The sequence below is a fragment of the Phaethon lepturus genome, unplaced genomic scaffold, assembly GCF_000687285.1.
Source record: "Phaethon lepturus isolate BGI_N335 unplaced genomic scaffold, ASM68728v1 scaffold1531, whole genome shotgun sequence".
Taxonomy (NCBI): Eukaryota; Metazoa; Chordata; class Aves; order Phaethontiformes; family Phaethontidae; genus Phaethon; species Phaethon lepturus.
Window position 1 is genome coordinate 45924 of NW_010518264.1, and position 25690 is coordinate 71613.

General features: G+C 39.3%; 1 protein-coding gene across 1 annotated transcript in view; it reads left to right on the forward strand.

Moving 5' to 3' along the window:
- Nucleotides 1–24658, forward strand: part of KIAA1549 (KIAA1549 ortholog) — a 66027-nt gene extending 41369 nt beyond the window's left edge. Inside the window, exons 10-18 of the mRNA XM_010296636.1 lie at nt 1157–1281; nt 6652–6857; nt 8590–8813; nt 9951–10095; nt 11741–11974; nt 12987–13039; nt 16841–16986; nt 18829–18983; nt 24091–24658. Coding sequence (XP_010294938.1) covers nt 1157–1281; nt 6652–6857; nt 8590–8813; nt 9951–10095; nt 11741–11974; nt 12987–13039; nt 16841–16986; nt 18829–18983; nt 24091–24345 — 1543 coding nt within the window. The 3' untranslated portion in view covers nt 24346–24658. The remainder of the gene's footprint in view (nt 1–1156; nt 1282–6651; nt 6858–8589; nt 8814–9950; nt 10096–11740; nt 11975–12986; nt 13040–16840; nt 16987–18828; nt 18984–24090) is intronic.
- Nucleotides 24659–25690: the final 1032 nt, after the last annotated feature.

Genomic DNA, 25690 nt, shown 5'->3' on the forward strand with positions numbered 1-25690 from the left:
TGATGGAGACGATAGCTCTACCCACCCCCTCCACCTTAGAAAAGAGGAAAAGATGAAATTGTGCAGATCTGTAAGGTCATTGAGAACAATTTCTTCTTTTTTCCCTGCTGATTATTTTTGTTTAATTGCAATGTGACTTATTAGTATTATGGTCCTGCAGAAAAGAAGGACAAAGTTCGATTATCAGTGCATTGTTCAGGGATGAGAAAAACATGAGTTGAATTTGGAGTGTTGCCTGCTGCAAGGAGTAAGTTTAACTTTCGATGAACTTGTCTGGCTGGGTGTAGTTATCTTAGTCTGTGCGCTCTAGGCAGGCTGATGTTTAGCCAAGAGCCTCAGTAGTTCAGATATCCATCTAGCCTAAGCAAATCTTGCACTTAACAAAGTTAATGCACAGGCTAGTGCACACTTTCAGTGATTAACTCCCTGCAGGAATAGTATACAAATGTTCACAAGACAAAATCATCACTAGAGACACTATCACAAAGGCTGATCCATTTGATTTGGTGTCAGCTGGGCTGTGGTGTATGCCCTATATTTTTGCTATTTTTATACTATCTGAATAATTTTACAGCTGAAGTATTCTGTTGGGGAAAATCACAGTATCTCTTTATATTTTTCTTTAATGACCCGCAAAAATTATGAACACCAAGATTGTAATTTGTAGGTAATAAATGTTTTTAAGAATCTCACGACTGCGTGGGAAAAATACATAAAAGTAGTATTTCTGAATGGCCCTACATTTAACTATTCAGGAAAATAGGCACATGGACTTGTGTTAACAAGAGAACACCAAGTTAGCAAGTCTGAATATTAAACTAATTACCTGTACAGGTTTCTTATTCCTAATATAATTCCTTTCTGTCTGAAAAGTAAACTGCTACTTATGAATGCAGAGTGTTTTTGTGAAGTGTATTTTAAAGGAAGGATCCATTAATAATTTTGTCACGTGAGTCCTGTTGCAGTCAGTTTTAACACACAACAGAAACATCATGACAATGGATATCTAACTATGATAGCTTATTATAAATTTACTTATAAGCAGGAAAATATTAGCAGTCTTCACAAGATACTTTAGTGCAGGATTCTTTGTGAGAACTCTGCCCCTTTGCAAACTTATGTTACGTGTTGGTTTGTTTTTTAATGTTCGTGGCAGAGTTTCACCATCAGATGCTGACTCCACAGCGAGTGAACAGTCCAGTGGGAGAGAGACAGGAGAAGAAACTGCAAGACCATCAACTGTTGCAAATGAGGGCAAACCACGCAGGGCAGTGAAGAAGGGTTTGTTACTTTTTTTTTTTCTTGTCTGCACTAGCAGTGCTTTACTCAGGTTGAAGAGTTACTCTACTGTAAGTTTTCTACACTCATCTTTGGCTGTTAATTTTTCTGGTTTCTGTCACAGAAAATTTTCTTCCTCTCCTTTTTGGTTTCATTTCTTCTGTTGAAACTGAAGATCTACACATTCCTTTCATTCCAGCAAGCTTTTGAAACTAATGGCTTACCAGAAATGAATCTTCCCTCCTTTTCTCTCCCATACAACCCAGGCAAACCTCTTTCCATATAGGCCTAATTGTGGCTCTTGTGGTAGCAGTCTTGTAGACAGTTACATGGGCAGTAGAGGTCACAGCAGGACTTGATACAGCATGGGTATATGTCTGTAACTGTAACTTGAAAAAAGTAAGATTAAGAAAAAGAGACCAGAGAGGTTTTACAAATAAGTTCTAATTCTGATGTCAAAATGCCTTCATGATTGTGCTTCAGAAAGATGAAAATCCAGTGCTAATACATTACAAAAAAATTTCACTGTTTTAAAGAACCATCTTCCTTCCAGTTAAAGTGCCATCACTTGTCTTGGAGGCACCCTAAGATATATTTCTTTCCTCATTAAAAAGTTGATACAACACTGCAAACCCACTTTCATTTTTTAATTAAAATATTCTTTTAAGTTATTTTCCTTTTTAAGTGCGGTTAACTGTGTCTACACAAACACTAAGCGTTTTTTCTGAGACCCTTTTAGGCTTGCTCCTTGCTTGAGGTTTTAGTTACCAGATCTTTTCCTTAAATCACAATAGTCTTCCTAAAGAAAATTCTGATACCCAGTATCTGGTAAAGGAGCTTGTGATATCCTCATCTGTTCTTAATACATGTGGCCTTGGTGGCAGCAGAAACTGAGAAGAAGAAAATATTGACCACATTGTGAGTAGTCTCTTTGGTATATTGAATGCTTTTTCATGTACTCTCTGAAATACCAGCTGAGGTGTAAAGACGACTGCTGAGGAATGCAGTGCCAGTGAAGTTCAGATTAGAGCAGACAATCTTCAGCTTTTGCTTGTGTTGAAGAAATGAGATTGAGGAGTATGTAGGATAGCTTATATATATATTGCTAGCTCTTGGGTGGCTAAACAGCAAGTTACTGTATGACTCTTAAACTTTCATAATGTGGACTGCTCCTGGAAGAGCAATGGTGATGGAGCAGGCTTTCCTCTGTAACAAACATGTAAGAAAATGAAGCACAGGATCTGCTAATGTGACTAGAAAGTTATACTTTCTAATAATTCAGCAGGCAGTGTATGCTACATGTACTTTACACAGTTTACAAAAAGAAGATACTGTAGTGGTGCTATATGTGTTTTCACTGCCTAAGGTTTGCTGTAAGGACCAGAACTCAAGCCCAAGTACATATGTAGGAAAACAATTACGCTGTGACAGAGCTCATCACGGGATTGTTTGAGTGGTTCCAACCTATCTGACTTCAATTCTGTTGCCCTGATTTAGTGCTCTCCTGTTTCTTCTTACCTGGGAACTCCACTTTTGTCTCTTCATTTTCCATCTGGCTTAAAACCCTTACGTAAGGTTTAAAATGGCGTTTTGGTGTACAAGTGTTAGGTATTGCTGCATCTGAATTATCTGGCAAAGGCAGCAAGGATATCGTGTAAAATGTGTTCTTTTTACCTATCATACCCTTGCTGGATCAAATACACTATTTTTTAGCATTTGGTGCCTCTAGTTTGGTAATCATAGGGACTATTTTTAGCATTCGGAATTGGAGGCACTGTCTGCTGAGAGTTCTCTATCTGTTAAATGGCAGATTCAGCTCCCTTTTTGTGCAGCTGAGGCTTGGCAGTTTGATCCAAGTTCATGCATTTCGTTCAAAAGTAAAAGCAATCATCTTACTGTGTTTTTTTCCAGTTGCCATTCCAGGTGAATTATGTGTAATAATTACTGTGTTGTCTCTTCTTTTTCCTTTATGTTGTCAGGAGCAAACAGAGTGGGTAAGTAACCAGAGCTGGTAGTTGAGTACAAATATGAATAGAGGTGCTGGGGTCACTGCAATTATATCTTAAGGATGGAAGGATTTGTCTTCTGAGTCTTTTTTAGAAAAACAAAATTGCTTATGAGCTATTGAAGTGTAACAAAAATCTCAGTAACACAAATTATAGTCATCCAATTTAGGCACCTTTTTCTAATTTCCTCCCAATTCTTTAAAGTTATTGAGGAACACATCACTGTGAAAGAAGCAAACCTGAAACAGGTGTTGGTCCTGAAACTGGCTTGGTATAAACAAGTTACAGATATTATTAGAGTTAGTGTCTTTATGGGAAGCCCAAGAGAAATGCAAGCTACCTGCAAAGAAGCACAAATATTTTTCTCATGAGCTAGTGTTTTTCTGGTCAAGACTGAGACGTAGCAAAGATGGGGCTGGAGAAAGCTGACACTGTCTTTGATAATGCATACTGTATCTAGTGATAAATTAAGGACTGTCCTCTGATACCACTTTCCATCTTATAATAGCAGAGAAGGATGGATATAAGGCTGGCTAGGATGCTTTCCATTGTTGGGTTTGTACAAGTAACTAATGAGTCATCAGCTGCGTCCCAGAGACATAATCTACTGGGATACAAAGAAACTGTGTGAAATTCATCTGAAACTGCATACTCTGGCATGATTCAAATACCAGTGGATCAGTGGAAGATTCCCATTGACTCTACCTAATTTTTGGACTAGGCTTTATGCACCTTGGTTGCTGGGTGTCTCGTTTTTATTTTAAGAGGGTGCAGGAAGCAATAGCCTTCCTCTATCTCCAATTGTATTGGTTTTCACATGAAACCATTTTCCTGACATTTCAGTTCAATTAGTAGTTTCAACTCAGGGAACAGTGATGGACATTGATCCTGACACATGACCTATATGGACTAGTTGTTTAAACATATTCTGTCCTGTATTTGGGTATTAATTCCTCTCCGTTACTTTTCAACCTCAGCTGTCTAGTCTGAGAGCAAAATTTCATTCATATAGTGCCATCTGATAGCTTTATAAGGAATATTTTCCAACTGTGGACAATAGTGTAATATAAGAACTTTGAAATGAGAAGCCGTTCTTATTCACTCTGTCAAAACTTCCAAAGGAGCTCATTCATGTGTTGAGTTAGAAACCATTTCTCCTTTCATTGTATGTGTACAGCACTGTGCAGTTCCCAGCTTTCTTACCTACTATCTTGGTTTGTATTTATAGACACATTCAGCACACAGTGAGGATTTAAAGGTCAGATGCAGCTTATAGGGGGTTTTTTTGTGTCTGTGTGTGCATCTTTTCTGCAAAAGAGAGTAACATACAATGTTACTGTAGAGCCTTACCAAAATTTGATGGTGGGACTTTTGGGCAGTTTTACAAAAAGAGTTTAAGAACTGCTTCAGCTAAGAGGCCTGTGCCAAGCACTTGTTTATGTGTGCAAAAGGAAAGGTTTATGGATGAAATTACAAAGATTCAGAGCGAATGCTCAGCCTAATTGAATATATTGGACCTTGCTAACGAAGTAATGTGAAAATAACCCTAAAATTTTATGTTGGAGAACAGTGAGCTTTGAGAACTGCTGCTAGACTGGAAACATTGGAAAAAATTACTAATGTATGGGGAAAATGGGAAAGATGGATGCAGAAGTTCAGATTTTCATTGCACTACAGCATCGCTCTGGGGGATTCATACTACTCTAATATATCTTGTGACCCTCTCTGTGAAAGGCAATGCTTGCATGCTTCTAAGAAATGCATGAAGATAGGGCTGTGAAGATGACAAATGGTAAAGATCATATAAACAGCTATAGAAGAGAGATGGATATATTTCACTTAGGCTCTGTGTCTTGCAAAACATCTGGGACATAGTGCTCTTGAGTGGAACTCTTTACCTTCTTTTTAAGGACACTTATAAAGGAAAGTCACATTTATGAATGATGCATCCCATTTATAAATGTGTACATTTGACAATGCATTGATCAAGTTTGAGAAATATGAAAAATAAGAATTTTGCTTAGCTTGTGGCCAGATTGCTTTTGATCCCAAAAGTAATGTGCTGTGAATATAATAAAGTGTACCATCCCTTCCCTCTCCTGCTCCCTTTTTGTGCTAGAAGGAGGAAGTAAAGGAGCAAGCCATCTACTGTGTTCTTCTACAGAATAGCATTCACTCCTCTTTTGGACTCTGTGCTTCATTACCGGCACATGTTGCAAATGGATCAGAGCACTGGCTGTTTTCTGTGCCGCCTTTTCTGTCGGAGTTGGATTAGGTTGATCAACAATTGATTCTGTATTGGAATCAAATCCGATTCCTCTCCTGATTTGGATCCGAGAACCACAGGCTGTTATTGGAAGTCTATGCAAGGATGTGGGACTATGTCCCTCTACTCTTTTGTGTTCCTCCATAAGAAGAGTCACAGATCTTAATCTCTTATTGCTTATATTTCATGGTGAAAAGCAGTTTGAGAATTTGTGGTGTTACCATGTGGACAAGACAAAAGATTATTTTGCAAGTTTTCAATAGTTTTTGCAAACCTAATCCACATAACAGTTTCTGTTATAGGCCTACCTCGAGCAAAAAAATACTTAAATATGTGCTTAACTGCAAACCACTGGGGTGAGCCTACTTTCAAGTCTTTTGAGGGAGATGACCCATTTCTGTTGAAATGACTAACTGTTGGCAGAACCAGGGCTGCAACTTTCATGTGTATTGGTTTCCATAACGTCTTTTGCTAATGGTACTTGGGTTGATTTAACCTCTTCAACAAATTACAACATGGCAATATTTGTGCAGCTTGCTTATTACTATGTGAACTGTTCATCTTGTCATAGAGAAGAAAACAGTGCTTTAAAAGCTGTAATCAGTAAAATGTCTGTAAAACTCTGTGTTTCATGTGGATTTTGAAGGGGTTTTTTGTTTAGTTTATATATTACTCCTATCACTTAAGAACTGCATTTTGCAGTGAGACATTATTTATTGCTCTTTGAACCTTCATTTGAGGAATTTGCATCTCCTTAAGTACTGGTAAGAGGAACCATTAGCAGTATGTACTTGAACAGCTTTTTATGGAGTAAAGTAGATTGAGATTTTGAGGGTTTGCAAATGCCAAGAGCTTGATTTACAGAAATAAAGAATGACAGCTCACCTTCTGGAAATTCAATGGAAAAATATTTATAATTTGCAAAACACTGAGGAGACTTGTTGTACACTAAATGTGAATCAGCTGGAAGGCCTATAGGGCAAATTAAACACAGATGGAAAACATGGCATAGTCTTGTAGCATAGCATCTGTAGAGGTTAACATTTGACTGAGATAACCCTAGCAGCATTACTTTACTGTGTATTTGTTCTGGTGATTTAGGACCTCCTCAGACCAGCAGTGGAAACGAGCAGCATTCCTCAGCCTCTATCTTCGAACATGTGGATAGGATGTCGCGTTCCTCAGATGCCAGCAGGCGGGTCCCAAGCAAGATCCAGCTGATTGCTATGCAACCAATGGCAGCACCTCCAGTTCAGAACTCGGTGCTTTCTGATCGAGTAGCAGAGACGAACAAAATTAATAAAGAGGTATTTTTAAAGAGGTTTGAATGTTTGTGGAGCACCATGTGCCCAGCCAAGAGGGAAATGAAAAGTATCCAGTTTCTTGTTATCAGGAGTTCCTTGTTAGTTCCTGAGGGAGTTGAATTTTGATAAGTAACGGAAATAATCCTGTTCCATCCAGAGAGATAATCTGACCTGTTTTTAAGAGATACCTAAACCAAAACTTAAACACTGAGAGAGGAGCAAATTTGATGGTTAGGATACCTTGTGTTACCATCCTTTTCCTAGTCAGCAGGACATGACTTATGAGAGTTGTGTTAGTTAATATGTGAGAATTGGAACGTCTGGCCCACCTTGGTTTTCATTCTACACTATTCTTTTGACTTTTCAGCAACTCAGGATGTGGGTTATACAAACAAGTTATCTCAAGACACTCTGGGGTGTGAATTTGCAGCACATTCATTGCTTCCAACTTCTGATGTGTTTATCTGACAGTAAACATACAGAAGCTTCCTGCTTTCTCTGAGGCTCATGTTACTGTAAGCCAGATATGAGCATGCCTGGGGCATTAGGTGAGAAGGTAGCGTGCTGTAAAACCACATCATACACTGCCTGGCAGTACTGTGTACCTGCATCCTGGTTTAGTACCGTGTGTGAGATGGCATCTTCTCTTAATTCAGAGTGGGATATTACTGAAACCTTTAACTTAACTGTGTTAAGATACTGTGTTTCAAAGTACCTTACAGAAGAGAGGTAAATACATATATCTAGTATACATAGGGAATAGGGGACACAAACCAGAAATATGATTATATGGGCAGAAGACATATAACTCTAACTATAAATGTAAAGAGTAAGCCTGGCTTGTGTCCCTTTTACGCTTTTTTTGTGATTTTCATGAGAGAATACCCAAAATAAATTTTTATTTGGTTTTTAATTTGCTGCTGCAGATGTGTTCCACAACTAGTCCAGCACAGACAGAGCAGTTGTTCCTACTTGATCTGGTGCCCAAGGCTCTTCCATTGATAAGAATTATTTCAGTGAGTGTTGGGCCACGTCTTAAAAGTGTGGTGTTAGCATAGCTTTCCTCAGATGATGAGATGCACTCCAGGGAATTTGAAAAAAAGGTGGGAGAGAGGCATGAAAGCTCAGCCTGCAAGAAGACACAGAGCTGATAACACCATGTTCATCTAGGGACCTGGACCCTTGTATTGCTGCTGTGTTTCTGCATAGGTTGTGGTGGCCTCTCAAGCTCAGCAGAGGCACAGAGTTGTGAGCTCAGTTAGCTCTCTAAGTTTTTGCTTCTTATGTGATGAAGGTCATTAGAGGGAATGAGTGACAGACTTCAGCACTACCGATCACACGTGTCTCGGTTTGACAAGCAGATAGATACAGCCTCTACTGATTGGCCTTATTTTTTCAGAGCAGTGTCACTTCTGGCAGACAGCAGGAGTTTTTTGTGTTCCTCCTGCCTTTTGTTAACAAATTGCCACTTATCTCTAATTGCACCTGCTGTGATGGCAATTGCATTGTGTATAATAGTATATCTACCTGGGGAGGCAATGGGGATACTGCAAAATATCCAAGAAAGAAAGTGTGTTTACAAATTGGGTGACTGACTTTAATCCTTCAGAGATTTGGGGGAGGGAGGGAGAGGCAGGCAGAGAGGTGAGGAGGAGAGACTTATGGAAGAGTGGCAAGAAGTTCTGTTTCCAAAAACTACAAATGAAAAATGCATTTTTTTCCCTCCTCCTTTAAGATACAAACAGCCCTGAGGCATAAATCTGAGATTGAGCATCACCGCAATAAGATCCGTCTTCGTGCCAAGCGCAAAGGGCACTATGAATTTCCAGTGGTGGATGATGTGGTGGTGGTTGACTCCAAAGAACAGCACAGAATATATCGCAAGGCACAGATGCAGATTGACAAGATTTTGGACCCCGGAGGAAGTGTTCCTACTGTCTTCATAGAGCCCAGGAAGAGGTAGGGATTTCAAAGATGTGAAAGAACAATTTTCTTTTAGAGTCCAAAATACCTCAGACCTGTACTGCTGAACTTTCAGAACTTAAAATCATTTTGATCCCTACTTGAATTTGCATTATCTAGGTCTGGGTTGTTCTAAACATTTTTATTTATTTCAGTATATGCCACTATGTTTTGTTTTCGTATGATTCTTTTACAAGTTCTCAGGGGCAAATTCTTGATAAATAAACCCAAATATATGAAAGCTGTCTTAAAACAATTTAGTATTTGCTTTGCCATTTGTTTGAATAATTTTCATGTGGTGCAGAGGGATCAAAATTGCAATATAAACACTAAAAAAAGATACACGGAAAATACAAACTGCAAGAAATAATATTTTTGTAAAGGGGGAAAAGATGCAAAGTAAGGAAACGCTTGAACAACTTAAAAAGCATGAAGATTCTGAATTTAAAAAGCAAATTCACAAATCAACAAGATAACCTTTTACGTATTCTCTCTGGGTAATGAGGCACATTTGTCAGTCTCAGGGATCTGCCTTCCTGGCCTTGGAGTCTTAGAGAAAATCTTCCCTGGGCTCTGTTTAGGGCTTATGAATACTGGCACTTTGTTCCCAGAGCACTGGTACCCTGTGACTGCTTCTGCACTGATAGAAAGTAGCTTTTCCCCAGCTACGTGGGTTCCTCAACTGGTTTGCCTGGCAGGGTTAAAGCCAACATGCCAAGCACAAAGCCTTGTTGCTAGTGTGGTCTGTTCTGCTACCGCAGATGTGTCAGACATTGGTCTAGGAGGTCTGGAGAGGCACTGGGGGAGGCTGGAGCACGAACGACTTTGAAAGATGGATGTAGAAGGGAGATGACACTTGAGAGAGTTTGAGGGAGAAAGGGGACAGTTTGAAGAGCTGTCAATGTGAGTGGTATTAGGAGAAGCTTGAGTAGAGAGATTCGAGGCTAACTAATGGGACTGTCATGAAAAACTGGGAAAGGGAAGAGAAACAGGGCTGAGGCAAGGATGACTTGGAATGGGCAGAGGAGTTCAACCTTGAGTGGGACGAGAAGAAAAATTATAAAAAGAAATGTGATTACCTTTGTCTTGTTTGTTTGTTTTTCTCTCTTTGCTTTCTGCTTTCTTCCTGTTAAGTTCTCGTGCAAAACGTTCTCCCAAGCAGCGCCGACGACACCAGATAAATGGTAGTCCTATCGATGCAGAAAAGGACAGGTTAATCACAACTGACAGTGATGGGACATACAAAAGGCCTCCAGGAGTCAATAACTCTGCATATATTGTATGTATGTCTCTTGAATGACAGGATTGCTCTGATAATTGTGATGACAGTTGAGACATGAGGAAGTTTTTGGCCTTCTATGGTCGGTATAGCTAATTTCAGTCACATGTAGTTAGCATGTAAATCAAAGTGAAATGAGGGTTTCACTGGCAGTCTGTCAGTATTAAGCAATAAAAGTTTGCCAAGTATTCCTTGATAATAAAGAGGCCAAGCACCAAAACCTTATTTTCATTAATGTCACTGTATTGTGCACATGAAAGTGTGCTTGGTGTGTTCCACAATATGTTGAACATAGTTTTCACTCTGGTCCAATTTGCAGGATGCTATATATTCATATGTTATAGAAAATTTCATCCTTTGCTTTCATGGAGTGGAAGACTCGGTTCCTTTCATGAGAAATCTTCTCATCTTTAAAATGTGGGAATTAATTATTAATAAAAGAGAAACGTGTCTTTATAAGTTGAAACAATTCTAGTACAATGTCTTGAAAATTAAGTTTTGTTTCTCCAAAGACACTGGAGAATGTTTCTGTTCAATCATATCCATGTCACAGACTGTATTTAGGCACCTTTAACCACTTCTGAGGAGACTTTACTAAGCGTAATGCTAATATTGGAAACCCCCAGACAGTTTTCATCTTGAAAGATGGTTTAATAATTTTAAGAATTTCACCGTTAGCTGCATATGCAGTCAAGTGGCTACAATGTTGATTTCTGCGGTTTCCCTCTGCCTTCAAACAAGAGTGTGGTGATTTTAATGTCATGCTGCAGCAGAATGAATTATCATTTGAAGCTGTTTAATTAAGACGTGTCACACAGCAAGCTCAGCCCCTTTGGCATCTGTAGCAAGACAGTACTCAGAATACTAAGTTCCTGATGAAGTAGAGGCTTTTGCATCTTGACGACTGATTTGACAGTCTGCATGCAGTGGTAAGAATGAGCTTTGATAATAAGTCTGCTGCTGCAAAACTCATTTAATTTCCTGTTACTGATGAACAATAAGCCCATGTGGTAAGATCCCAGATAGTAATTGTGATGCGTGCCTCAGGTATTGCTGCTATGAAGCACTTAATATGAGTCCCATTCAGGTGATGCACCCAAGTTCAAGTTCCATGCAGCTAACCACTTAGTTGCTTAACAGCTCCCTTTGTGTGTTTTTCTAGGAGGTAATAATTATTTAATATTGCTGCTGATGTGGTCAGTTGTAAGCTACAGACTGAATTAATTTCTTGGAACTGCAAAAGTTGCAGAGAAGTCAAAGATGTAGACAGAGCTAATTGTCTTTTTCTGGGTGGAGTAAACGCTCTCTGCATGACTTCATTACATGCTTGCAAACCACAAGATTTCTGTTTATAGCTGAGTAACTCCTGCACAAAGCTCTGCTGCCTTACCTGAGATCAGAGTCTTTCAGATCACCCTGGATGAGGTATTTGAACAGCTGGTGTCATGTATGTGCATGCATACGTGTATGCAGAAGTGGGGAGGGTAAGAGGCAGGTTTTGTCCAGCACCGACACTTGTGCCATTTATCTCACTGTGGTACTGGCAAAGAAAATATTGCTCAGACTTAAGGCCCACAGCAGCTTGGAAACTGGCTCGTTAGATCTTCACTCTGGCTGCCCTTCACCTTCTTTCTGTTTCCTTCAGTCTGATCCAGACTTGCCTCCTGAACCTCAGACATCATCTTCAGCTGATCTGGGGAAGTTCCCTGGCTTGCCTTCGCACCCAGTCTCCCAGTACGTCCCACCGCAGCCATCCATTGAAGAGGCTCGGCAAACCATGCACTCGCTGCTGGATGATGCTTTTGCGCTGGTGGCTCCCAGCAGCCAAGCAGCCAATTCCACAGCTGTCACTCCACCCGGGGTCTCTGCAGGACAGCCGGTAAACAACACTCCTGCTCGAGCAGGGAGGGGACCCACATGCACCCAGTGGGGATCACCTTATGGTCCAACTCAGGCAGTAAACAACCCATTTAATGTGAGTGATGCAATTTAAAAGGCCTTTCTGGGCAAGTATTTAGCACCAGTTGAGCCATGGTCACTGTTATTGTGCCATTGCTGTCAGGACTTTTCACAAATGTTTCTGGAACCAGGAGAATTCAGAAATGACTGTCACAAGATGGTGAAATAGCTTTTTAAGCCATTTGGATTCTTTTCCCTTTTCCCATCCCAACCACAAGAGAAGACAGGAGTTCTCCTCCTTTAGGATAACTTTTCTGCTCTTCTCGGTTATGATCTTTCACAGATCAGTCTTGTTATGTCCAGGATTAAAAATTTATTTTTTTAAAATACATGTGCTAGTTCATATTTTGACAATGAAAAAAGAATATATGGGGCTTAGGTCATATTTTTGAGCAGGGTATCCAACTGCTTTCAGGAGGTGAGGGATAGGGAAGCAGTATTTCTGTGTTTGATTTTTGCATTTTATGAAGCACTGAGTCATATGGGTAACCTTCTAGGTCATCTGGAGTTCCAAAACCATTCAGTAGAAGTTATAATGCTGTTGGACTGTTGAGTCCAAGCACCATGGTCTCTCTGCCGCAGTCTGTGGGTTGAACTATAAAGAGATTCCAAATGCAAAGGTTGATTTGCTGAAAGTTTTAAGCTAAATAGATGTAGGAGCAGCCCTTGATCTTCTGCAAGTGAGAGAAAGTATTTCTGAAAGATTTTGAAGGGAAGACTCTGTTCAGACAGAAGAGACTGCTAGTCCGCTGTAGCAGTGATTCCCAGATCTTCTTGTGCTTCTGGGTTTGTAAAACGAAGCTCTTATGGCTGCAATCAAGTCAGACATACAGGCCTAGTAATCTCTGCCATTCATCACTTAAAAGGCTGAGAGTAGACTTCCCAGGGTATGCACTTTAATTTTAATTTGGGGTTTTTTTCCCTTCTGACAGAGATATGTGGAATTTGGAATGACTCCGCCAACAGCACCAGGTCTCCTACCAAGGTAGCTTTTCACTGATAGCATTATCATTTATTATTTTCCTTGCAATTCCTTCAGAGTTCTTACTGGCACTGGTATATTATTAAGCAAAGTACTGTATAAACGGGATGTAACAGGAGCCCAGATCCAGCCTGTGTAATTTATTTATGTAGCATGAATGACATATGCATGCTGTATGGAATCTAAGCCTCTATTTAAAAGAAATGTTTTTCTAGCCCCTTGGCTATAGAGATATCCTACCGAATGCTGAGTAAACCACTGAGTTTCAGCTTTTAGAGAGCCTGAAACAGTTACTCAGATGCATGTAATTCTCCCAGTACTCTCACTTTCATCTTGTTTCTGTAGCCTCAGGGCAACACTCACTCTCAAAAGCTTTCAGATGACCAACAGATTCATTCTATTTTTAACCAAGTTGAGAACAAATTACAGAGCATGGTGACCCTCACAGAGAAAGCCTGCCTTGCAGGCCTGTTGTTATAAAATCAGGGGCAAAGAACAAATTTTCCATCTTCTCCTGGCCTTGCTGTGGGGGAATCACGTAAAGAGAAGAAAACAGTTGTCTGAGTGACTGTTAATTCCGTGTTTGGTGTCTGTGATTTAATTACATGTGAAGTTGGACTCCTGAGTCATGGTACCCACTGTGGTCAGACTTGTCTCACCCTCTCCAAGCTGCTGCAACCAAGGTGGCAAAAAGAAGGCCTCATGCTGCTCTCATTACCTTCTTACAGCTCACCATGTGAGATGAAATCCCACTGATATCCATGTCATTCATTAGATTTCACCTAAAGTCTTCACTGCCTTGGAAACTTGATGGTAAAATGGATATGAAGAACTTTCCTTTATCCATTGTTCTGCAGCCTGATTCTGAAAGGACCAACTAGAAAAGGAAGAGTCTCTAAGCACATTTTCTTACTTAGGTCTTGGCTGAAGGTGACAGTTTCAGTGTGAGTGGAGCATATATGAAATGGCACACAGTATGACATGCAGTGTATTTTTTGTAATTTAGGTTACCTTGAAGATGATGAGCTTTTGAGACTGCCAACACAAAGCATAACCAGTTGTTTGTTATTGAGGATTTTCTCTTTGTTGGCTTGTTACGCATTCAGGAAAAAAGTGATAAATTAGTCATGAAAGTGCTGTAACACATGTTAATGCACCTGAGCAAGATAGTGTGCTTGCAACCTTTGGCATAGGCACTCTGGATTTCTTTAAGTTACAAATTAATGGCATCATTATTAATAGTTCAAGTGCTGGTTCTGCCAGTGCTGGCAGATTAAGTTAACAATCTGCAAGGTCATTGACCTTAACAGGAAGAATTCCTTTAAATTTTCATTAAAATAGAAGGTTTCCTAAAGTTTGGTCAATAGAAAACAAGGGACGAGTTGTCATGGCTGTGGAGTGGGGGTTATGCTCAAATTCAGAAGATAATGATAAACAAATTGATAGAAACAGTGCATTAATTAGAGGAAGGAGAAATAACCTGAGGTCAGTATGATTAGGTGGCATGTATCAATGTCATAGTCCATTGGCTTAAATAGCCAGTGCATGGAATAATAGTTGGTGACCGTACTGCTCCATTCTCTGTACAAATGCAGTCAGCATCTTTAATGGAGTGGAACCACCCTGGGTAAAAAAATTAAATGCAAAAGACCTAGGTCACGTAACAGCTAGGCAAACATAAAGGCACAATGAACAGCTTTCACCAGAAAATGAATATTGCATCATGCAACAGAGATAGAGATACTTAGCCATAGTGGATTAGTGGTATAAAATTGATTTTTGGGGCAGTCTCTCCTCACTTAATTGAATAACTGGAGATTAATTTTTTTTTTTTAATGCAGAAAGATCAATTGAAGGCTGGGTCTCAGTCTGGAAATAGGAAGGAGTACTAGAAAACCTGTATGATACAGATTGAAACCTGTATCCTGTTTTTATACTCTTCTGTTGATATGTGAATTCAAGGACTAGCTATATCTATTATAAAGAAGATTGAGAAGAGAGGGTGATAGGTTATTAAATGTGCACCTTTCAAGTACAAACCCATCAACAATAAAGGATATACTTGCTGTCCTTTGAAAAATTGGCACGAAAATAATACATTTGCAATAATGTTGAGAAAATATTTTCTTTAGACAATATTAAAAAATTGTGCTAATTTATCAGCTACAAGATTCCTGCTCAGCATTGCAGGTGTAAAAGTCCAGATGATTGCATCCTTTACTGGTTACAGTGATAAACATAACAGAAGTGACATTGTTAAACATTACCTACCCATTCAGGCATTTATTCTAACTAGCTTATAAGTCTGGTTGGAAATGGTTTCCTCTGGATCTGCTGAGTGGACAGGTGGGATTGTATGCATGGGAGCTGGGGAAATTCTGGCACTTCCACAACAGGATTGTTGCAGCTTGAACCCCTTATACCTTCTCCATTTAATACTGTATGCCAACTAGCTAGTACTTTAATTTACAATTACTTGTTTGTGCTTTATTAGGCTACTTATTATTATGTCAGCTTTCTTTGCTCTCTGGCTGTCATAGAAAGGTGGTTGTTTTCCAAATAAAGCACAAATCAAGAATAGTTTGAATTAGATGCAGTCACGAGACTTTCACATAAAACAAAAGGGTGTAAAACCGAGGTCTTGACGAATGGGATAAGTTGCAGTACATGGCCTAGAAGAGCTTAGATGCCGCTGTGATAAAAGGAGTGTAAAACTCATCCCTAGTCCTCATTTGGTGTAATCTCATGTGCCTGACTTAGGATGTTTGTCTCACTTTACTTCCTTTATACTCACCTGCGAGAGGCTCCTGCAGAAAATTATTTAGTGAACCTAATCTCTTGCTTTGAATGCCTCTTGAGGAGTGTCTCTCGCTTCTTTGATCTTACCTGGAGCCTGAGAGACTAGCCTAGTAACCTGAGCACCTGAAGTTTGGGCAGCCACACCTCCACCATATTGACAGGAATCAATAATCCTTGAAAACTCATCGGCCATCAGTCTTTTAAAATATAATCTCTCCATGCCAGGGTTAAGATATGTTAATAGGAAACATAGGAAAATCAGCATTTCCATCTCCTCCTCTACTCCTGTTCTGTGAATGAATTATAGGGTTTCTTTTACAAATCCCATTACCTTTGCACAATTAATGAAGTTAGATTGATGACAGTTTCTGTTGTTAGCTCTTTTCAGTAAATCTATAACAATGACTACCAGCACCAGCCTGAATTACAGGAATCATTATTTTTAGTATACATTGCATCTCTTCATACATGCTAATGACAGCTTTCAGTAGTTTGATGAACCTTAACGAGAAAAGTTTTGAAAATTTCCTGAAAAACAATCAGAACACTTGATAAAATAATAATTGTTCATGAAATACACATGATTCAATTTGTATGGTTTGATTTAGATCAAAACTGTGTGCCCAGAAACTCTTGATTAAGAGTCAGATTTGTTGCTAAGGTAAGCAGCTACATCACTACTGAAGTCTTATTTTTCTATTATTTTTTTCCATTGAAGATGCTTTTTTCCCCAAGGGAAAACAAGATCTATGGAATTTTTTCTCTGCATCAAGGAGACTGCAACATGTGAAAAACGCTTGTGTGAAATTTTGTTAGAGTTTCTAACTCCTGTTCCTGCAGGTCATGAAGGAGGAATATATTCCTCAGATTTAATTTTCTTAAACATTTAAGTTAACATGTATGTTAAAAGGCATCATAAAGAGCTGTTGTATGAGGTACATCTGCATTACTGTTTCTAATTAGGCAATTCACTTATTGTAATCTTGAGTCCTTACTTTTTCACAGGCAGAATTTTGCGCCAGGTTTTCTTCAACCTGCAGAGTTAATGCACCCGGACCAGCAGCCACCTGAGGTTCAGTATTCCTCCAGAGGGATATACTCAGAGGAAATGCCATCAGTGGCACGGCCACGACCAGTTGGAAGCACTGCAGGTACACTTCACTTAAGTTGAATATGCACTAAAATGACTGATCCTTTTCCATATCTACTGAGGTGACCATTAAGAGGTCACTCTGCTTCAGCTACTACACTTGAAATGTGGTCCTTGTCTTCACTGCCAAAAAAAAAGTGATCACAAAGTGAGGTTAACTTTACATCCATAGAATCTTGCAGTGCTTTGCCACCTTTTCAGTGTCTTACAAGCTTTGTTTATCACACAGTGTGTTTTCAAAAAAGCCCATTCTCTAAGAATGGAAGATTACTTAATTGTTTCAGAGCATACAGTGTATGCTAACTTTCCACTGCCAACTATTTCTTTTATGCTAAATGAGCTAACTGGTGCATCCCAAATCAGCCTGCTAAATAACAATTTTTTAATACATTTCTGCATCTTTATTTCTCGTTTCTCTTCCTAGAAATGTATGCATAAAAGCAGGATCTTTTAGCTTCTGATGATACTATCTATTGCTGCTGTCCCATATGAAATCATCTTCCCTGATTTGGTTGTGAGATAATTTCCGTAGCACTCATCAGTGCTATCATGAATAAGATTCTAACATCATGTGTCAATTAAGCAGCAAATACTGATTCTAAGAATAAAAGATTCTATTCTTATGCAAATGTGACAGTTAATTTTCTCCCAGAGAAATGTTGTCTTCCTGGGGAGTTGAAAAAGACTGGAAATATGATCATATACTCATGTCAGAGTCCTGGTTTTGATAGCTGCTATCCTCTCCCTCTAAATGTTAAGTGAATGAGAATGACAGGGAGGTAGTGACTGTTACAGTTTAATCATGATTATTTTATTGTCTGATTCACACTATTCTCCAGATATTCATATATATTCTGCCTTAAAGCTTGGAGGCAATTCAGATGATCAGTTCCTGTCCTTGAGCATAATTACATGCAAATATCAAACTTCTCAAATATTGGGTTTTCTTGAGAGGAAAATATGAAAGTGACCTAACTGTCCTTCACGTAAATCACACCGTCATTTTTGTCTTTTCCTCCTTTTTTGTACATACACACACAGAGTTTTCTCCTATGTATCTGTGGGTTTATTAAATGTGTTTCATTTCTAATGAATAATAAAATAATAATAAAATAAATTTTGTTTCCTTGTGGGAGGAAATTCAGCAAAAAGGAAAGCTGGCATGTTGTTACATGTCTCTTGCAATTAATGGTGGTGACTATCTTTGTATGTGTTGAAAGCAGCAGGAAGGGAGGGAAGGGAAAGGAGAAAGGAGGAGGTTAGCTTTCAGGCTGAAACGAGATACACTGTGTTCTGGCCTTCGTTAGTCAATGTCAGCATTGTTTAATATTTAACCACAAAGTAAAGCTGAAAGAACCATACTCTTATGTAGTCATGTATTTTATTCTTCTGAGAGATGGAATAGAAAGCAGTCTGGAGAGTTAGGGTCTTGCCAGTGTGATGCAAATAAGGTGTACCACAGGAGTAAACGTCTTCTCTTTGCTGCTAAGTAATTTACATGAAAGCATTGCCAGGGCTTTCAGTAAACGCTGGTTGGAAAGGGCTGGCATATTTTTGGAATGAAGTGTAGTCCATGTCTGAGATGCATGTATCTCAACCTCTTCTTTCAGTGCAGTGGCAATGAAAAGCATCACACTCAAATGAACTGCACAAAATGCACATAACTTTTCCTTCTTTATTCTACACTGACAGCCTTCTTTCTGCTTATTTTTTAATTAATTGCACAGAAACAGAGCTCTGCTTTCTTCTTGTCTCCTGCTTCCAACGAAGTTTTATGTTGTCATTTGTCTGCCCTACAAACTTGACTGTGTATAAAGATGAAAAAACAATATTTGCTTTTAAGGTTCTCAGATACAGCACCTCACTCAGGTGGGAATTGCTAGCAGGATCGGAGGTCAACAAGTGGAGATCCCCTCAGGCAGAGCAGGGCATGGCCAGCCGGGGGGGCCAGGGTGGCCCCAGTACCGTGGAGAGGATGAATGTGCTAGGCGAGATGCAGTGAGTACTGTGTTACACATTTGCATAGTTTCCGAAGTAGTGATATGTTCGAGTTATTTTTTTCCTGCATTACTGTTTGGAACTTTTTCCCCCTTGAATACTTTCAGTTGCTTCTCTGACATTCTTTGCTTTGCTCTTCAAACCCTTGTTAGCTCTTCTAACTTTTTAACTTTTGCTTGCTGTTCTTTTCACCTTTGCTTCTTTCCAACTGCTTTCTCTCACTGTACCCTAACCTTTTTTTTCCCTCCCTCACTTGAGGCCTTCACCCATTAATTGCAGTTCACCCAGTTCTGCTTCTGAGCTCCAGCAGAGATGGATACTGCTTTCCATTTTCTTCTTTGAAATATGCCTCTGTATTTTGAGGTCATTGTAAGTAGAAAACATTGAATTAAGTTGTCCCCAGACTACTGTCCTACTTTGTTTTGGTAGAATTCTTTTGTCTTCTGTATCAGTGCGTGACAGCAGGAGTCAGGGCAACAGAATAAGGTACATACTTGCATATAACAGTAGAGGTGTTTCTAAACAAGTTCTTTTCCTAGCCTCAGTCAGCAGGATGTGGTAAATTAATATGTATTCATTTACCAGTGTTGCCTAGGCAGCCATCGTGGTTTCATTTTCTTGGCAATGGTGCTTCTAGAAGTTGATGTTTCTGATTCAACCAGTGGTGTGAGGTTGAAAATAGTATATGGCCTTTCCAGGAAAGTTACAGTTGCCTGCTACCAGTCCGTTTTGATGTACTTGCACCTGAAGCAGACTGACCTGTGACAGCTTTATTGTAGTACTCTTGAGAGCGACAACTTTATGCTCCTCCTTTTGCTCTTTCGCTTAAACTATCTTTTTTCTGGTTCCTTCCTTGAGGGGAGAAGGAAGGATCTCCTTCTTTTGCATACTTAGGGCAGTGTGTGTTCACACTACTTGAAGATGCTTTGCAGTATTGCATGATCTCGAAATGGCTTTGCAGAGAGGAAATGTAACAGAATGGTCCTTATCTTTAGATTTTGGTGAAACTGAGCTGCCACCACTCTAAATGAACTTGAGAGGAGCAGCATAAAGCTTTTGAAAACTGGGCACACTAGAGAGAAACTCTACTGATACTATTAAAAAACTTTAGCTGTCAAAGCTGAAAGATGTATTTGCCTAATTTAACTTGCTGTCTGTGCTTGGAACTGTGGTATTTGAGTGCAAGAACATCATAATTTTAGTTTACATCTAGAAGAGCACTTGCATGAGAGATCTTACTGTCTCTCCTGTTCCATTTTCAGAGGCATCTCTAGGTTACCATTCGTTGTCCCTTCTTATTTGTCTGTCTTTTCTGAAAAAGACTTTTCTAGATCTGTGGGCCTTTCCCTTCTGTCCCCCAAGTGCATGTTCACCCATTACTTTCTTAATATTTTGTCACTTGAATTGCTAACATACTACTGAAAAATCAGTTAAGGACCCATTATCTGAGGTGCTATGCAACCAGTTGGTTTTGGCATCAGTTATCTGCACAAGTTTCAAAGATTCATGGCTCAGTGCAATATGATTTGGCTGCAGTTTGCACCTTCAGTCACCATTTCAGATGAGTACATGTCACCTCAGTCCAGGTTGACTTTCTTTTAATTAGAGTTTAAACACTTCCTCGGCTTTGACAGAACTTTTTGCTCACTGGTTGCTGCAGTTCATATGTTACTGCAAATGTGATTTTTTTTTTTTTTTCCCCGGTTTGGTGGGGTTTTTGTTGTTTGTTTTTTAAATCAAAAGGAGGAGATCATGGACTAAAACTATCCGAGTATGGTGTCATTTAGTTGTAGGAGAGCTCATCTAGTGCCTGCACTTTCCTTTTCCTATGAGGAATCCTTTCTTTTTTTGCAAAGGATTATTCCCATTTTAAAAAGAAAAGCATTATTAGATGGGCCTTAGTCTTGTAGTTTTCTGTAGTTAAATAATTACCTTCAGAGTTTGGATTCCTTCACTAGGGCAGAGCTATAAATTTGTCTTTCCTCATTTTGGAAAGGAGGATTTACTTAATGACAGTCATGTTCCTTATGGTGCAGTATTCGGCTCATCCGTTGTAAACAGTCTTACTGTTCCCTCATTCTGAGCAAGTTTCTGAAATTAAATTCTGCATCTGGGAAGATTAGATCTACAGTGCTCTTCTGCCCCGCAAACTCAAGAGGGATCTGCATTTGTGTTCCTGCAATGGCCCTTTTCCTCACAGTATCCTCACCTATTATTCCTGCAGACAAGACCTGATTTTCTGCTGGAATGTGACCTCTCACTTGTATCTCTTGACCCAAAGCCAGTGTGCAGATTACCATCAATTCACTTCAATTGTCCATCTAGAAGGCCTTGGCAACCAGGATAATTACAGTATTTCCTTAGCTGACAAAAAATACAATACTGAGCAAGTGATCATTTGTGCAGTAGAACAAAAGCAGCCTGTTTTTTTTTACAGATTTTGTGTAGTGTCTTGCACATCTCTACCTTCCTACCACTACCTGGCGTCACCTCCTATCCTATCTACAAGCCCCTGTAACTCTCCACTGTTCTTCCAAGTCTTCTCTAGGTTTCCAATGTTTCCCCTGAGCCACCTGTATCCTTTTACTCTGTTTTTATACACTGGCTGCCCACCGTAGTGTCTCTAAACCATCTTGCCATACTTTAAGTTGTCTCTCATGTCCTCTAGCTATCTGCTGTAAGATACATGCTGGCTGACAGGTCCAGCTGAGCACAGCCTAACTTGGCCTTTCTGCCACTCAGAAGCAAATGCAATGATAGCACAGATCAGGTTATGTCTGATTAGCTACCTATTTTTGTGCATTTTATAATATATATCTGTTCATACATATGCATATATACATGTATATATTCATATATCCGATTCAGTTGAAACTGGCTACAGAGTTCAACAGTTATTAAATGGAGATTAGCACGTTCACAATGTGATCTCATAAGTCTTCATTCCTGAAGAAGGAAAATTCAATTAATGTTTGTCAATTATTTTGTACTTCTGTTAATTATACAGAGGTTTCTATACAAAAATACGTAATTTATAGATACTATGTAAAGCTATATACTGTTACTTATATATCGGCATGTATTTCTGTTAGTAAAGACATTTAGAAGTTAAAAAAAAAAAACAGTAAAAATTCTTCCAACCTTTCTACTCTTCTTATTTTGCTGTTACAGTTTAGTATAGGTTAGGTTTCTAAAACAAATCTGGTTTTGAAAGGTCTCAGACCTGTTTAATTCTGATGTTATATATGAGATCATAGAAATACACACTTTTGTTTTTCTGAGATATTTAAGAAAATTTTGATAGCTTTAATATTAAAAAACAGCCACTGTGGTCATCAGATTTTTTCCTAACTTCCTTTAAGAAACAATTCTCATGGTGCTTATGTTCAGTAACCTGAACATAATTTGGGTTGCTGTTAAGATTCATGTGTCACGGAATGTTTGCTTTTAATATTTTTTTCATCTCTTTTCTATAAACACACAGAGTACTTGTCAGGTTTGCTAACTCTAGACTGCACATATGAATTAGTTTCAGGTTTCACTGCCAAATGAGTAATTCTGAACAATCAAGAGACACATTCATTCCTTTCTGATACTAAAATCACCTCTCTTTTATAAGTAAGACAGGATGTTACTTGGAAAACTTCTTTACCTACCATTCTTCTATTAAAGCCTCTTTTCCTCATAATCTCTCTCCCCAAATTAACTGTGTAAATGATCAGTGCTGTACATGAGCTGTGCAAGAGAGTCAGAATCTATTATTAGTTCTACTTTATACAAAATGGCTTAGATTTTATTCATCTATATTATGAGAGATGTTAAGGAACACACTCCTGTGCATTTTTGTGTTCCCTGCACGCTGCTGCTACAGTTGCTCTGGGTCCCCCGTGTCCTTCCCAGGTTCTGCTTTGTAATCCCTTCATTCTCCCCACCACTACCCCCAAATCCTCTTCTAGCTGACCTTGCTGTCCTTTCCTCCCTCATCAGGTTGCTCTCGCTACTACTTCAGGCTTATCAACAGAGAAGGATAGTGCTCCCTAAGTTGTGGTAACTGTGATCTGAACTTGCCGCAGCTAGCTGCCCCTCATCCCCAGCACAGACCCTTTGAAAGGGGATTATGCTGCTTTGCTCCCAGTTGTGTGCTCAGCAGCATGTGTTCAAGTCCTTTGTGTCCAGTGTTTTCTTCTGGCTGTTTCTCAGCCTTCAGCAATACAAGGCAAGAGGAAAAGCTTGCTTTAGAGATGTCGGCTGGAATTTAGATTTTCAAAATGTGCCTCATTTGTGTCCATACTGGGAGCTGGTGCAGTCACCTAGTGTACTGTAAATTCATGCTTTGTTTTAGTGTAAGCAGATTTTTTTTCCAGATGGACAAGCCCATAAACTCAGACTTTTGTTTTGTTTCTCTCTTGTTTTGTTAGAAAATATGTTACTGAACAAATGCAGAATTAACCCCTTTCTACCCTGAAACAATGATTGTCCCTAAACTGGGATAGCATTTCTAAGGTATTGTTGAGTATAGAAAAAAATCTAATCTTTCCAGTTTGAATAATTTTCTCCTGCTGGTTCTTCTACTGACTGTGTTTTTCTGGGCACTGGTCAGTCACAGGATCCTCACAAGTGTACAGTCTGCACAGGCAAGCCAGGCAGAGATGGGGAAGGTGAAAGTAGTAGCGTCTCTATAGATAGTATGGAGAAATTACAGCTGGGAAGAGAGTGATTTGTCTGTTGTCTTTTAGGAAGTTGATGGAGACGCAAGGAAAGAGAAGCCAGTTCTGTTGACTTCCAGTTCTGTGTTTTTTCTCCCCATCTCCTTCCACTTCAGTTTCTAAACACACCATAGATTAGAAAGGGGATCAGACTTTTTAATGGATGCTCAAAGAGATTTAGAAAATCCCTGAACTTGAGGCAGTCCAGCAATTTTGTGTACACTTGTTGTTTTGTGCTCCATAAGAGGAATCACTCATTCATACAACAGAAGAACAGTGGCAGCACATAGAAGCATCTCCATGCTGCTTTCCCTCTGTTCTTTGCCTTTTTGCTTTCTTGTCTTTTCTGGGATTATCATGCTTGTTCAGAAAGTACAATAACGCTTTCTACCTTTTTCCAGACGCATATGCATGGACACCAAGAATATTCCTCCTCACCAGTATTCCAGATGCCGAGGACTTCAGCCAGGCAGCCTTCGGCACCCCCTGCTCAGCTTCCACACAACAGCCTTCAGGGCCAGGGCCTTTGCTACACCACCAGTTCCACTGAGGACCTCCAGCCAGGTCACTCTTCAGCCTCTCTTATCAAAGCAATTAGAGAAGAACTTCTACGGCTTTCTCAGAAACAGACAACAGTGCAGAACTTCCATAGTTGATTTAGCATTCCCTTGCAAATCTGCCAGGTATCTGCTTCCTATGGAAGCAAAAACTTAGAGGAAATCAGCAATGTTGTTCTCTCAAAAGAATAAACTTCTCACAGCTCTGTTGACAACACTCTGGAAAAAATGAAAAAGGCAGCAAAATGAGGATAGTAGGGAGAGATGGGGGATAAACAGGGAAAATCATCAGTGTCATCACAAGTAATATTAATTAATCTGCTAATATTACGGTGCTCCTCTTCTCTCTACCCTCATTTGACCTAAGACATAAATAAAACCTTAGGTCAAGAACTCAACTCTCCAGCAACAACAACAACAAAAAAAAACAGGAACAAACTCCAAGTATGATAGACTCCTTTTTCTAAGGACGTAGGTGAAGGTTTGAATAAACTGAGATGACATTTTGCAAGAGATTGCAAGTATTCTGATCTCTCCAGTGCTTATGGGGAACTGGTTTGTGTTGCTGTTCTGCAAGATTACAAACTGTATCAGCTCAAGGGTGTTGAAGGTGTGATCCCACATAAGAATCACTTTGGTTGTTCAGGAACAGTGGGACTAAGTCTTTATGAGCTATTTGTAATAAACTGGAACAGTAATTGTTATAGCTCTATGCTTCCGAATGGAGCTACCCTCTGCACTCTTCCTTGTTTTCCTTCTGGTGCTGAAGCTTCAAGTGTTCCTTCATCTTCAATGTTTGCAAAGTGAAACATTGGCCTTGTATAACTTAAGAAAATATCTGTAGACTCATTCAGGCTGGAAAAACAAAGCAAAGCATCCAAACAGAAAGGGCTTGGTATTTTGTTTAAAAGTTGTTGAAAACTGGGAGAGGAATACTCAGCCACAGTTGCATTTGGGGAAATATGTATGTCTATCTTTAAAATATATATTTACGTACTATATGCTCTTGCAAGACCAGCGATAAAATATTGCCACTCTGTAGTTTGCTTTGTGGACAGAAACCAATCCAGCCTGACTGGTACAGGGTCACCAGCATTACGTTATAAATTGATGTCCTAAATCATTGCTTATGTTTGGATCTGAATAATTTTAGCTAAAGTCAGTGACAGTTTAGAGCATTAACATAGGCTTAGATTTGCGGTTTTGAGACAGTTTCTATATTTATACTTGTTTCCACTGTCCCTTTGGGTAAAGGCTAAGCATTATCCCCATGGTAAGAATGGTACATGCCATGGAACTGTTTGTCGCTGTTTTCTCCAGAGTTTTAATTTAATATTAGCTACGAATTTACTAATGTTTGGCCATTGCATAACTGTAACTGACATAATACATGCAGAAGTTTTACTTAAGTTGTGGTTTGTTGGAGTGTTTTTATTTTCAGATC